The sequence below is a fragment of the Tiliqua scincoides genome, chromosome 2 (assembly GCF_035046505.1).
Source record: "Tiliqua scincoides isolate rTilSci1 chromosome 2, rTilSci1.hap2, whole genome shotgun sequence".
In the NCBI taxonomy this organism is placed as follows: domain Eukaryota; kingdom Metazoa; phylum Chordata; class Lepidosauria; order Squamata; family Scincidae; genus Tiliqua; species Tiliqua scincoides.
Genome location: NC_089822.1, coordinates 81,744,611 through 81,758,563, shown reverse-complemented (window position 1 = coordinate 81,758,563; position 13,953 = coordinate 81,744,611). Strand labels below are relative to the sequence as shown.

The window sequence follows — 13,953 nt, the reverse complement described above, 5'->3', positions numbered from 1 at the left end:
TGTGCTGCCACAGCGCTCATTCCCGCAGTGCAAGGCCCCAATCAGATTTGGACCTTAGAGCTTGTGTGTTGAATTGGGCAAAAAAATGGAAATCGACCCAACTGTAGTGTGAGTACTGATGTAATTGAAATACTCATCAGGTCGCCATGTTGCTTCCACTTCATGTTTTTAATAGTAGTAACAGTTTAAACTTTCCAAAAGCAAGGCATATTATAAATAATAGAAAAAGGTTAATAAATAAGTTGACCAGCATACATACTGACTGCAAATAAATAACATTTTCACAGTGGTTTTAAAAAGTGGTTTTAAAAAGCATACATACTGACTGCAAATAAATAACATTTTCACAGTGGTTTTAAAAAGTTTTAAAAAGTCAAGATTTAAAACAGATAACAGATAAAACTACAGTATGTCATAATTTGCACACCGTATCAAAACCGTTTCCCTGAGATTGCAAAGTGCCGCCCTTCTCAAGCGCAAAACTCCGTTAATCCCTTGGTGTGTGCTACACCTTGGGAGTGTTTTTCTTCCCCAGTTGATTATGAATGGGGCAATATTATGAACAAGCAGTGGAAATATGTCCAGGTTTCCTTGGAGGTTTTGCTGCTGCTGTGCTCAGCAGTTCTTAATCAGAGATAACCCTGCAAGGGATTGTAGCGCAGTGATGCCACTGAGGAACACATGAAAGGAGAAAGGGAAGAGGAATTTGCAGGGCAGGAATACAGAGGAAGGGGAATGATTCTGAAGCTCTGTCCAAGTGGCAAACTCATTCCGCTGTTGTCAGTGCATCACTCGCTGACTTCTCTTGAAAGCTAAAAAGAAACAGAGAAGTTGTTAAAAGCCCCATAAATCTGAACGTTAAGGTCATTATCTGAAATAGAAAACATTTTCATTTTTGACATACTTATCACAACATTCTGCAATCCTATGCCTATGTACCTGAGTTTACATGCTGAGAAGCATAAAAGAGCTAACATCTGAGTAGACATGCATAAGATTGCACTGTGAATCATGTGATGAAAATGACAGAATGAATTACATAATGTATCCAAAGCTGTTCTGTGAGTGACAAATGCCTCCCAACAGCCCTGAATGTTCTTCTCCGAGGTTAGGGTAGCTACAGAATATCTCACTGAGGTAGGCAAAGGCAATGAGAGTTTGGGATTAGACCTGATCATTGAGATTAGCTGGCAGTGACATTGGCGGCAAATATTAAGAATCTGTTGGGAAAAAAACTTTTGATGAATTTTGAGCACAACAAAAAGTGCTTTGTTGTAACTGATGGCAACAACAAAATCCTATGCATGTCATTCTAGTCAGAACTAAGTTCCATTAAGGCTGATCCCAAGTAAACGCATAGGATTGCAGCCAAAAGAACTTACTGTATTTTGTAGGCTATACGTCCTAAATTGACTTCTACGAAATTTTGTTTTTGGTTTAATACAAAAGTACAACATTTAAAATATTCTGTACCTTCATTGCTGAATCCTTTGGAGGAGTTGGTCAATCAGCACAAGACAATGATGAACTTCAACCTGGACACTCTCCCAGGCACACTGGCTGTACTGTTCCTCTCTCAGAAAGTCCTTGATTCTTTGGAAGCGAGTCTTTACTCTTAGTCTTGGCGATACAATGCCAGTCTGCCTCTCCACGTTCCAGCATGTTGTCAGACCTTCCATTTGCTCATGCAATCTTTGCTGGAAAATGATCATGGAAGTCTTATTCCATGCAGATTCGGTATAGTTTTGACAGAAGATCAGTGCTGTCTGCTGGAGGATTTCTTCAATGGCCACTTTGGCATTCTCTTCCAGGGACATGTTAATGCTTCTGAACATGTCTTTTCTGGGTAAGAATTCAGTTCCATCTTCCATGCATTGCAGGTGAACGATGAGACTCATCTTGCTTTGCAGAAGATCCAAGTTGCCCTTGTTTTCATCTTGTAGCCTCTCACGAAAATTGCTGCAGTCCTGAGCTGAGATTTCAGTGCAGAAGAGCACCGCTAGACACACAAGCAGGCACCCCTTTGTGATCATTTTGGAGATGATGGTGTGTGCTCTTGACCAAAGTGCAGAATCTTGGAGATTGGATCTCGAGGAGGATGTTCTGGCCTGTGGTGCATCTTTGGACCATCACTTGTATTTATACCCAGGAGAGAACTTTCCCTTTTTCATTTCCAGTTTCTGAAAGTTTCCCCCTCTCAAAACAATCTACTTTCACTTTTCTCCTTCCATCATATATACCCAAAACACTATTCTGAGATGATATAACTTTTAGGAACAGATTTTCTTTTTCCTTTTTCATATTTGACAATGAAGTCAAATTATAATATTGTTGATTGGAAAAATCAGAATCTTTTACCAGTCCAACTCTGAGCTTCTCAGACTTCATCTTGTCATATCAAAATCATAAGTTGTTCATATTCCTTGTCTTAAATAAGATGAGACTGAACGATTCAGCAACTAAAGGTGTTCCACCATCTTTATGCAAGTTGTTATGGTGCAGTTTTTCTGAAACATTTTAATTACAAATTGAAGTGATTTTTAAATTAGATTGTACTCACTGCAAATGTGAAACTACAGTGTGCTGTACTGCTAATGCAAAAGTTAGGAAAATTTTATGATATGGACTGAAGCCCTCTACATTAAGTTGGAATCATCACAAATGAGAATGTGTTTGTTTTTTTTAATCTTAGGAATGTTGTGATGTTAGACTCACTGATCTCACACTGGATATAAACCTGTTGTGTTCCCTTCATTCCTACATTGGGAAGTATCACCTTATTCAATTTCTGATAGATATCGCATTTCTTCATGTGCACCAGTGTAAGAACAGCCCCATCAGCTCAGAAGGCCCCCACCAATGGATGCTCAACAGACGCTAGCACAACATTGGAAAATGCCTTGCTGACATAACCTAGACACAGCTTGGATACCAGTGCAACCCCACCAGCGGAGAGGGCACCATGAGGAGGAGATGGGATATGATGTGGGAGGGACATGGGTGGGATGTGGGAGAGACAAGCAGGACTCAACGGAAACCAAATTCTAAACCCCCCCTTAAGGTAATGAACATGCCCAATGCCAGGAAAATGTTATGCCAATGACATACCTGGCATTACATAGCTTTGAGTGTTGGAAAAGTGGTATAAAAACCTTTTATATCGATACAATAAATAAACAGTAGAAGGAATGCCGTAAGGCAGTGTTATTCAAACTGTAAGGGCGCGGCTCTTTACGGAGGCGCCAGGAACTCAAAGGGGCGGCGCGGGATGTTCTTTCACAGCGATACAGTCACACAAAAAACCAGTGGGGGCGGGGCGATGGTACATCACCACACCCACCACCTGGGGTGTTGCGTTGCCCACTGCATGGGGTGATGCGCAGGCCTCCCGCACCGGATGACACGAATCCTAGTGCTGCCACTGAGACACACAGATTGAATCCATACACCCCCCAAAATATTCTTCCACCCCAACCATTCTGCTATCTTTGAGTCACTGAAAGATTCTGAAGAAAGTCATCCATCATTCTTCGGAAAAGTAAAAAATCCTAGTACAACTGTTTTAAAATCTTCTATGTTGGGTTTTTCAAAGAATGACTTCTAAAAGACTTTGCTTAATTAATGGGGAGTTATGACCAGTTCTCTTTTTCTCTCTAGCATAACCCACAGCAGGTGATGCAACAACAAAAGCAGCTGAATGAATCTGCAACCTGATCCAGAGATTCCTCTTTCACTCTTCCCAGTGATGTGTTTCTGGAGAGCAAAAGCATTGTTCTTTCTGACTGCATCTCATCTGTTGCTCAGTGGTTTCACAAGGGCTACCAACCTACTGATGTATTGATATAACCCATTGATATTTATCTGGAAGTATGTGTGACTGCACATACTGTGACTTACTTCCAAGTAAACATGGACAAATTGGAATTGCATGTCAGCATATGAAGAAGCCATTAGGAAACACAAACTTTTCCAGTGAAGTAGATCACGAAGGAGATATGCAGAAGACGTGAGGAAAACATACTGAGCACAAAGGAACAAATGGAAAACGAAAGCAAAACAGGAATGGCTCATGTGCAGTGGCTCCACTGTACCTCATGTACAGCGACCCACTGCACTGGGTCACCCAGTGTGGTTGCTGTCACGTCCATGGCTCAGCTCTTTCTGGTCTTGCCCCTCCTGGACTGCCTCTGTGGAAGAGGAAAGGTGGGAGGAAGGCCAGAAGCCAGCCTAGCAGGGCCCCTTCCGCCCCACCCGATGTGGCAGTGGCTCCCAGGAGCAGCAGCAGATGTGGCTGTGGGGGCTCCACACAGCCAGTGATGTGTGCAAGGAGCAGCTCAATGAGGTGGGTGCTAAGGAGGCTGCTGCTGCTGGTCTCACTGCTACAGCTGGGTTGGTGCCACTGCGCACCTTCAAGGTTGACTGGAGCTAGCTGGAGGAGCTGGCACAGGGAAGACGTGCACTTGTCCCTTCCCAGGCCTCCCCTTGAGAATGGAGTCAGCTCTGCGGATCAGCCATTTGCTGCAGTGCTATCAAGTGGAGCAACACCAAGGTGGCTTGCTGTTGCCTTGTCCCACAGCAGCTCCTCTGCGCCAGCTGCCTTGCCACGCTATGGCGGGTGTCACACCCTTGTCACCCCCTCCAATGATGCCACCCTATGATGTTAGCACTATCTGCACCCTATAGTTTTGCTACAGCCCACGTAATAAACAAAATGTGTGCCTGAAACATGTCCCATAATCCTCTGTAGTGGGGAAAACTCCATGTCAGAACAGCAGTGGTTCCTTATTGGACTGTCTGGTATAGAAACATTAATAAAAAAGTTAATTGATAATTAGCTGAGAAACTCTCCAAAGATCTGTACTTGTCCAGACCCCAATGGGATCATATATGGGGAAAATGCGGCATGCGAAATGCAAGCAATCTCTCAGGCAAATTATTCCCATATATAGAGTCCAGATTAAATGTACTATAGTTTTGTACCATTTTAAAATATTGATCCTCCGGGAACATTGTGAAGATGCAATTCCTATTCAATGAATTAGAAGATACTAATATTGCTGGTCATTAACTTGAATACCTTTATTTATTGCCTGTACTTATTTTAAATAAATAAAAACTTCCTGAAGCTAAAATAAGAGAGGGTTGTCTTCTTTGTTCTATTTGATGCGTAACGTTGGTGGACATGTGTACATGGTGCTGGGTGCCTGCCAGGAGACCACGATCCAGGCTAGTATCATAATACTATAATACATAGTTCGGAATAGGACTCATGGCAAGAAGCCTCTGATCCCCACAGGTCTCACTTTGGTTCATCAGAGCAGTTTCTTGCATGACTGATTTAGCATACAGCTGGCCTTGCTTTCCTTACCTGGATAATTCCATGAACAGCTGCACAATGCTTGCAGGGCACGCTTAAACCTACGAAGCCATATCTGGGCAGTAGGAAGGTTATCCAAGAAAGATCTGAGTCTGGAAAACCAGGGAGGTGAGAACTGGAGAGGAAAGGGAGAAGACACGAGAGTGGTTCCAAGGCTAAGGCTATGGTGTGACACCGTGGCCAAGTTGTGGTTCTCTTAGCCCGAACCAAGGGCAATGGCAGCACTTCCCAAACCTATCTAGCCAGTAATGCTATTCCCAGCACTGGAACCTGGAAGCAAATAGCAACGACACAAAACACATTATGCAACAATGTCACAGGTCACTTACTTCTGGGCTGCAAGGACAAAAGGATCCTAAAAATTGCATTAGGGAGGCCAGGCTGGATGGGAGGACTTTTTCAAGCACACGGTTTTTGCATGCAGCAGCTCTGCTTGTTGCACCGTGGCAGCTGCTGCTATCTTTAGGTTTGCAATATGGTCTCATTGCTGGGTGGCGGGCCTTCTGGGTGGCTGGCCTTAAAATTCTAGAATACATGCATGTGTGTATCAGACTTATGTGGCTTCAGGACAAAGGCAGGACAGTCAAATCTCTCTCGATTGTTCCACTTGGGTCAGTAAAAGAACAACGTTTTTGACAAATTCCAACAGTTTGTCATTCTGAGCTCATGACAAGAAGATTGAAAACGCAGATTTGACGCAGCAAGGTACTTTTGATTTTCACTCTCACCCAAATTCTTTTTCACATTAATTCATGGTCTTTTAGAAATGTGAAGAACCACAAATGGAATCTGTTCCCCAAATTTTGACATCGGCCCAGAATAGCATTGGGGGTCGACATGATCGTTAAACTTAAAGGAAGATCAGAAGTGAAAGCAGAGTGCTGAAAGAAAGGCAAAAGTGAAAAGGGAAAACCAAAACTCTGGCCCTTGAAGTTAAATACCAGGCATGGTCCAAAGATGCACCACAGACCAGAACATCCTCCCCGACATCCAATCTCCAAGATTCTGCACTTTGGTCAAGAGCACACACCCTCATCTCCAAAATGATCACAAAGGGGTGCCTGCTTGTGTGTCTAGCGGTGCTCTTCTGCACTGAAATCTCAGCTCAGGACTGCAGCAAATTTCGTGAGAGGCTCCATGAAGCAAACAAGGGCAACTTGCAACTTCTGCGGAGCAAGATGAGTCTCATCGTTCACCTGCAATGCATGGAAGATGGAACTGAATTCTTGCCCAGTGAAGACATGCACAGAAGCATTGACATGTCCCTGGAAGAGAATGCCAAAGTGGTCATTGAAGAAATCCTCCAGCAGACATCACTGATCTTCCGTCAAAACTATACCAAATCTGCATGGGATGAGACTTCCATGGACGTTTTCCAGAAAAGACTAGATGAGCAAATGAAAGATCTGAAAACATGCTTGAACGCAGAGAGGCAGACTGGCATCGTATCGCCAAGACTGCAGCAGTTCCAGCTCACCAGACTAAGAGTGAAGACTCACTTCCAAAGAATCCAGGCCTTTCTGAGAGAGGAACAGTACAGCCAGTGCGCCTGGGAGAGTGTCCAGACCGAAGCTCATCAGTGTTTCCTGCTAATCAATCAACTCATCCAAAGGATTCAGTAATGAAGGTACAGGGTACTTTTAAATGTTGCACTTTTGTATAAAACCAAATTGAAAATGTTTTAATTCAAGGCCAATTCACAGTTTGGAAGCTGTACACCATGCTAAGAAGTACAGGTGTGTGCCACTTAACGAATGGGATACGTTCTCCTATCCTTGTTGTTATGTGATTAGGTCATTAAATGAACATTCAGTCCAAACGATTGCCTTTGTTGTGCAAACAGACACTCTCTGCCAGACACTAGCTAGCTGCACAGGCTACTGGAGATAGATAGCTTCTTCTTTGCATTAAGAGTCTCTCTGTGGTGAAAACAGTCTGCTGCAGGTTATGGGAGACGCGATTGCCTCATTAAGAGCCTTTGTATTGTGCTTTGAGCATCGTCATATATGCGGTCCATTGTTAAGTGAACAGTTGTTAAGCGGTGCATGCCTCTATTTACTAATTTATCTCTAAGCCCTTCCTTTTTTTCTAAAAATTAATCCAATGCTTTTCTGAACAAATCCTAAAGTTTTGTCCCTCAGATTTCACTGTGCAGAACGGTCAGTGGTGAGGTCTGTTCCCATGTCTCATTGTCTTCACCCCCTTAAGTGATAAGGCCTTCACTCACCCCAACCTCAGAAGAGAACATTCAGTGTTATTGGCAGGCATCTGTCACTCGTAGAAAAGCAACACCCAGCATCAGTGCAACCCATTCTGTCATTTTCATCACACTACTTTGTTTCAATAACCTTAGCCCTTTTCATTCAAAATGTTTCATATTTCTGATGACTTAAAAGGAATATGTGTCTAAATGTATGTGGGCTTTATGTGGGCTTTAACGACTTCTCCTTTTCTTTTCTTTTCAGCTTCAGTAGTCAGTGAATGATGCAATAAACACAGCTGAATGAAACTACAATGTGGATGGAGCTCCAAAATCATTCACCTTCCACCGGATTCCTGCAGTTATAATTTACGCTTTCCTTTTTTTTTTTTATTTCCTCTGTTCCTAAATTGCATCACTATTGCTGCAATCCTATGATTAAGCTTCACTACGTACAATGACACTTCTAACAAATCATGGAAAAATTGGCACTGCTTCTTAAAAATATTAAGGTGCAGTCTGGAATTAGCAACAAAGGCTTCCAGAGAAGAGAAAGGATGACTCACTCCAAGTGAGTCTTGGAGATCCCAAAGAATTTATCAGAAGATTCTCTGACACTGTTTCTACTCTTCACCTCCATTGTCACAGGGTGGATGATCCTTGCTTACATTGCAGCATGGATTCCAGCAGCAGGTTCTGCACCTAAAGACAAATAAGGCATCCTTCACAACACCTCACTACAGCACAGTACAATCCTATAGAACACAGTGGGATAGAAGGGGCCCTTGTTCCATCAAGATTTTGTGCTGAATAGGCATCTTTGTGAGGACAGACAAATCTGAACCACCCAGAGAACGAAGATTTTGAAAACTTAGGGTTCTTGGCAAGCTCCCCATACAAATGGGGGTAATGGCAGACAAACAACCCTGTAGACCCACACTGCTGATCCCCCTATATTGTGTGCAGGTGCAGGTGATGGATATTCGTAGGCTATACATTTGATTCTCATGGGGCAAGGGGAAGACTTACTGCCCTATGGAAAAGGTGTCTGTGCCCTCGAATTTGCAACATGTGCAAGGAGTCTATGATGGAAAAATCAGTGTGCAAAGGGCTCTTTGCACAATTTATAATCTGCAGGAAAAACCAACCCCAAGGCTGGGACCACCAGAGAACACCTCAATGAATCTTGTGGAGTTTTGTTCTGGAGAAGGGTGCTCAGGGCAAATTTTTTTCATTTGGTGGGCAGATTACAAAATCCTCTAGCTCTATATAATTTAAACTGATTCTTTTATACAATTTGAAGATGTTATTTATATTTTGAAACGCTACTGCCAAGTCATATATAATATTCTGAAGAAGAAGAAGAAGAAGAAATTCTTCCCAGTATTTATGTTGCTGGTCAACTTATTTATTGTCTTTAGTATTATTTATTGTATTATTTATTGTATGCTTTAGTGATGGAAAGTTTTTAGATGATTCTTATTAAAAACTGCAAGTGGAAGCAATATGGTTATTGTGAATTATTTTACACATCTGGATAACAACAATACGAAAAGTGTGGTTGAAAGGGGTGGCATCCTGTTTTTCTCCTTTTCGGACGGATATGAGTGAGTCTGGTCCAGCTGGCCCACTTCCTGTTTTTGCTCCCGAGTGAAGACACAGGCACTGAGCATCAGCTTCACCTCAGCTCCCGTCTCTCCTTTCTTCCTCATATTCAGTCTGCAACAATCATGTCGCTTCTCCCTTTACACTATTTTTATATCACCTTTTTCGGCAAAGCTCAAGTTCATGCCCTGGTTACCTCTCGCCTTGGCTGCTGCAGCCTCCTTCGCACTGAACTTCTATTTGCTCATCTTTGTCTCCTCACCTCCCGCCAGCACTCCGCTGCTATGGTCATTCATCTCCATCATCACACTGCCCCCATCACTCCCATCCTTGCAACTCTTCATTGACTTCTTATCTACTCCTGCATTTGCACCTGGCCCTGATATTCAAAGTCTTCCTTGGCTCCTGGCAAAGTCTCTCCCTTCCTCTTAGCTCTCATATCCCACTACAGTCCTAACTGCAATCTTCACTCTTCCAGCTCCATCCCCTCAACCCTCCCCAAAGATCTTCCCTCTCTTCAAATCTTCCTTGCTGCCCCTTATACTTGGACTTGATTTCTGGAATACTTGCAGGATGGTTTCCTTCACATCCCCTCCACAAAACTCACCCCTTTCCATGAAAACTTTGGCACACCCCTTTAGGCCTTTCATCCAACCTAGGACCCCTAGGTCCACCTTCCATCAGATTCCAGAGAAGCAGTGGGTGCCCTGAGCCAGTGGAGATAATCCTGGAGCCATCCTCCTTCTTCCAATTCATGCACACACAAAGCTCAGGAGCCTCAATTTAGAAGGCTCCAGAAGCCTGGATGTGGGAGACTCTTTGACAAAGCCCTGCACTGGGCCTCAGTTGTGTGGATTGGGCCTCAAACCGCCATTCCTCCAAGCTCCTTCCAACTCCCATCAGTAAATGGGGCTAACTTTTGGCAGAACCTAGGACCCCTAGGTCCACTTTCCATCAGATTCCAGAGAAGCAGTGGGTGCCCTGAGCCAGTGGAGATAAAGACCATGATGGTCTGAATGTGTACTGGCAACCTGAGATGGAAGAACAGATTATCATCAGCATCGGTATTTATATACTGCCTTTCTTGGTCATCAGATTTCTCCTCAGGCTTTAATTCAAGGTGGTTTAAATAGGCAGACTTTTCTAAACCTCCATAAGGATTTTTACAGTACAATAGTTCCAATCTTTCATAGAACGCCTTCATTCCAGCTGGATTCCTTCTCTGTCTGGCCTCTCTCTGGCTGCTTTGCCTCCCATGCTTGGCTGACAGTAACTCCTTTCTCTCAACAAGGCTTCATTCATCAACATTACCAGCACATTGACAGCTCTCAGTCACTTGCTTAGAACTGACATCCCCAGATCTTTAGGCATATAAGGAGACAGATCTACCACCGGAGCCAGACCTCCTGGTCAACCTTATCCAAATACCAACCACACTGATGCAACTGTGCCACAGGAGCAAGCGCCGCATACTGCAGGAGGGGGCAGTCGTGGTGGTCTCCTCCAGGTAAGGGAACATTTGCTCCCTTGTTTGGGAGTAAGCCTCTGTTGCCCCAATTAAATTTTTCCAGCAGCTGGTGGGGAAAACAAAAATTGACCTTGAAAATATATCAGAGCTGATAAGGGTTTGGTTAGGAAGCTGATTTGTCTCCTAGACTAGGAGAGGCACAGCTCAAGCCTATGCATGTCCACTCAGAAGTAAGTCCCATTAGAATCAACGGGCCTTACTCCCAGGAAAGTGTGGATAGGATTGGGCTGGCAATCACTTGGCTGATAAGTATTCCCTTCAAATAGCAAGATTCATGACTTTAAAAATACAGCCTCTCCTCTTCAGCCAAACAACAAGATTAATAAATCACTTTAAAAACAGTACCCTTTTTCTGCTCCTGGCCAAGTAAAGTGTGTGCTTGTCTCTCCCGTCCCCCTTTGCCAACTGCATGGAAGAGAGATTTTGCTTTGATGAGAAGCGATCCCAGGCTGGGAACAAGAAACCAACCAGACAAGGATCAGTGAGGACTGCATGCTTGGAAGAGGGTGGAGCGGCAGCAGCCACTCTCGCAGCTGAGCAACTCCCGTTTCTTCTGCTTTAAAAAAAAAGCGAAGACAATGGGCAGAAGACAGGCTCATATGCTGCCTAGGGGTGTGACTATATCGCCACGAGAGGACATCCCACGCCTCCCCTTTGAGTTCCTGGCACCTCCCTAAAGAGCTGCGCCTCACAGTTTGAATAACACTGCCTTACAGCATAGCATCTGTTGAGCATCTATTTGTGGGGGCCTTCTGAGCTGATGGGGCTGTTCTTACACATGAAGAAATGTGATGTCTATCAGAAATTGGATAAGGTGATACTTCCCACTGTAGGAATGAAGGGAACACAACAGGTTTATATCCAGTGTGAGATCAGTGAGTCTAACATCACAACATTCCTAAGATTAAAAAAAAAAAACACATTCTAATGTGTGATGATTCCAACTTAATGTAGAGGGCTTCAGTCTATATCATAAAATTTTCCTAATTTTTGCATTAACTGTACAGTACACTGTAGTTTCACATTTGCAGTGAGTACAATCTAATTTTAAAAAACACTTCAATTTGTAATTAAAATGTTTCAGAAAAACTGCACCATAACAACTTGCATAAAGATGGTGGAACACCTTTAGTTGCTGAATCGTTCAGTCTCATCTTATTTAAGACAAGGAATATGAACAACTTATGATTTTGATATGACAAGATGAAGTCTGAGAAGCTCAGAGTTGGACTGGTAAAAGATTCTGATTTTTCCAATCAACAATATTATAATTTGACTTCATTGTCAAATATGAAAAAGGAAAAAGAAAATCTGTTCCTAAAAGTTATATCATCTCAGAATAGTGTTTTGGGTATAAATGATGGAAGGAGAAAAGTGAAAGTAGATTATTTTGAGAGGGGGAAACTTTCAGAAACTGGAAATGAAAAAGGGAAAGTTCTCTCCTGGGTATAAATACAAGTGATGGTCCAAAGATGCACCACAGGCCAGAACATCCTCCTCGAGATCCAATCTCCAAGATTCTGCACTTTGGTCAAGAGCACACACCATCATCTCCAAAATGATCACAAAGGGGTGCCTGCTTGTGTGTCTAGCGGTGCTCTTCTGCACTGAAATCTCAGCTCAGGACTGCAGCAATTTTCGTGAGAGGCTACAAGATGAAAACAAGGGCAACTTGGATCTTCTGCAAAGCAAGATGAGTCTCATCGTTCACCTGCAATGCATGGAAGATGGAACTGAATTCTTACCCAGAAAAGACATGTTCAGAAGCATTAACATGTCCCTGGAAGAGAATGCCAAAGTGGCCATTGAAGAAATCCTCCAGCAGACAGCACTGATCTTCTGTCAAAACTATACCGAATCTGCATGGAATAAGACTTCCATGATCATTTTCCAGCAAAGATTGCATGAGCAAATGGAAGGTCTGACAACATGCTGGAACGTGGAGAGGCAGACTGGCATTGTATCGCCAAGACTAAGAGTAAAGACTCGCTTCCAAAGAATCAAGGACTTTCTGAGAGAGGAACAGTACAGCCAGTGTGCCTGGGAGAGTGTCCAGGTTGAAGTTCATCATTGTCTTGTGCTGATCGACCAACTCCTCCAAAGGATTCAACAATGAAGGTACAGAATATTTTAAATGTTGTACTTCTGTATTAAACCAAAAACAAAATTTCATAGAAGTCAATTTAGAATGTATAGCCTACAAACTACCATAAGTTTCTTGGGCTGCAATCCTATGAGTTTACTTGGGATCAGCCTTAATGGGACTTAGTTCTGACTAGAATGACACGCATAGATTTTGTTGTTGCATCAGTTACAACAAAGCACTTTTTGCTGTGCTCAAAATTCATCAAAAGTTTTTTTTTTTCCAACAGATTCTTAATCTTTGCCGCCAATGTCACTGCCAGCTAATCTCAATGATCAGGTCTAATCCCAAACTCTCATTGCCTTTGCCTACCTCAGTGAGATATTCTGTAGCTACCCTAACCTCGGAGAAGAACATTCAGGGCTGTTGGGAGGCATTTGTCACTCACAGAACAGTTTTGGATACATTATGTAATTCATTCTGTCATTTTCATCACATGATTCACAGTGCAATCTTATGCATGTCTACTCAGATGTAGCTCTTTTATGCTTCTCAGCACATAAACTCAGGTACATAGGCATAGGATTGGAGAATGTTGTGATAAGTATGTCAAAAATGAAAATGTTTTCTATTTCAGATAATGACTTTAAAGTTCAGATTTATGGGGCTTTTAACAACTTCTCTGTTTCTTTTTAGCTTTCAAGAGAAGTCAGCGAGTGATGCACTGACAACAGCGGAATGAGTTTGCTACTTGGACAGAGCTTCAGAATCATTCCCCTTCCTCTGTATTCCTGCCCTGCAAATTCCTCTTCCCTTTCTCCCTTCATGCGTTCCTCAGTGGCATCACTGCGCTGCAATCCCTTGCAGGGTTATCTCTGATTAAGAACTGCTGAGCACAGCACCAGCAAAACCTGGACATATTTCCACTGCCTGTTCATAATATTGCCCCATTCATAATCAACTGGGGAAGAAAAACACTCCCAAGGTGTAGCACACACCAAGGGATTAACGGAGTTTTGCGCTTGAGAAGGGCGGCACTTTGCAATCTCAGGGAAACGGTTTTGATACGGTGTGCAAATTATGACATACTGTAGTTTGATCTGTTATCTGTTTTAAACCTTGACTTTTTAAAACCACTGTGAAAATGTTATTTATATCTC

General features: G+C 42.9%; 3 protein-coding genes across 3 annotated transcripts; 2 read left to right on the top strand and 1 right to left on the bottom strand.

Moving 5' to 3' along the window:
* Positions 1-1,475: 1,475 nt before the first annotated feature.
* Positions 1,476-2,033, bottom strand: LOC136638548 (interferon tau-9-like). The gene has a single exon (XM_066612590.1). The coding sequence runs from the start codon at positions 2,031-2,033 to the stop codon at positions 1,476-1,478; it is 558 nt and encodes a 185-aa protein (XP_066468687.1).
* A 4,387-nt stretch (positions 2,034-6,420) lies between these two features.
* LOC136638547 (interferon alpha-8-like) lies at positions 6,421-6,999 on the top strand. Its single transcript, XM_066612589.1, has one exon. It carries the CDS (start codon positions 6,421-6,423, stop codon positions 6,997-6,999), a length of 579 nt encoding a protein of 192 aa, XP_066468686.1.
* A 5,269-nt stretch (positions 7,000-12,268) lies between these two features.
* On the top strand, positions 12,269-12,826 carry LOC136638546 (interferon tau-9-like). Its single transcript, XM_066612588.1, has one exon. The coding sequence runs from the start codon at positions 12,269-12,271 to the stop codon at positions 12,824-12,826; it is 558 nt and encodes a 185-aa protein (XP_066468685.1).
* The last annotated feature ends 1,127 nt before the right edge of the window (positions 12,827-13,953 follow it).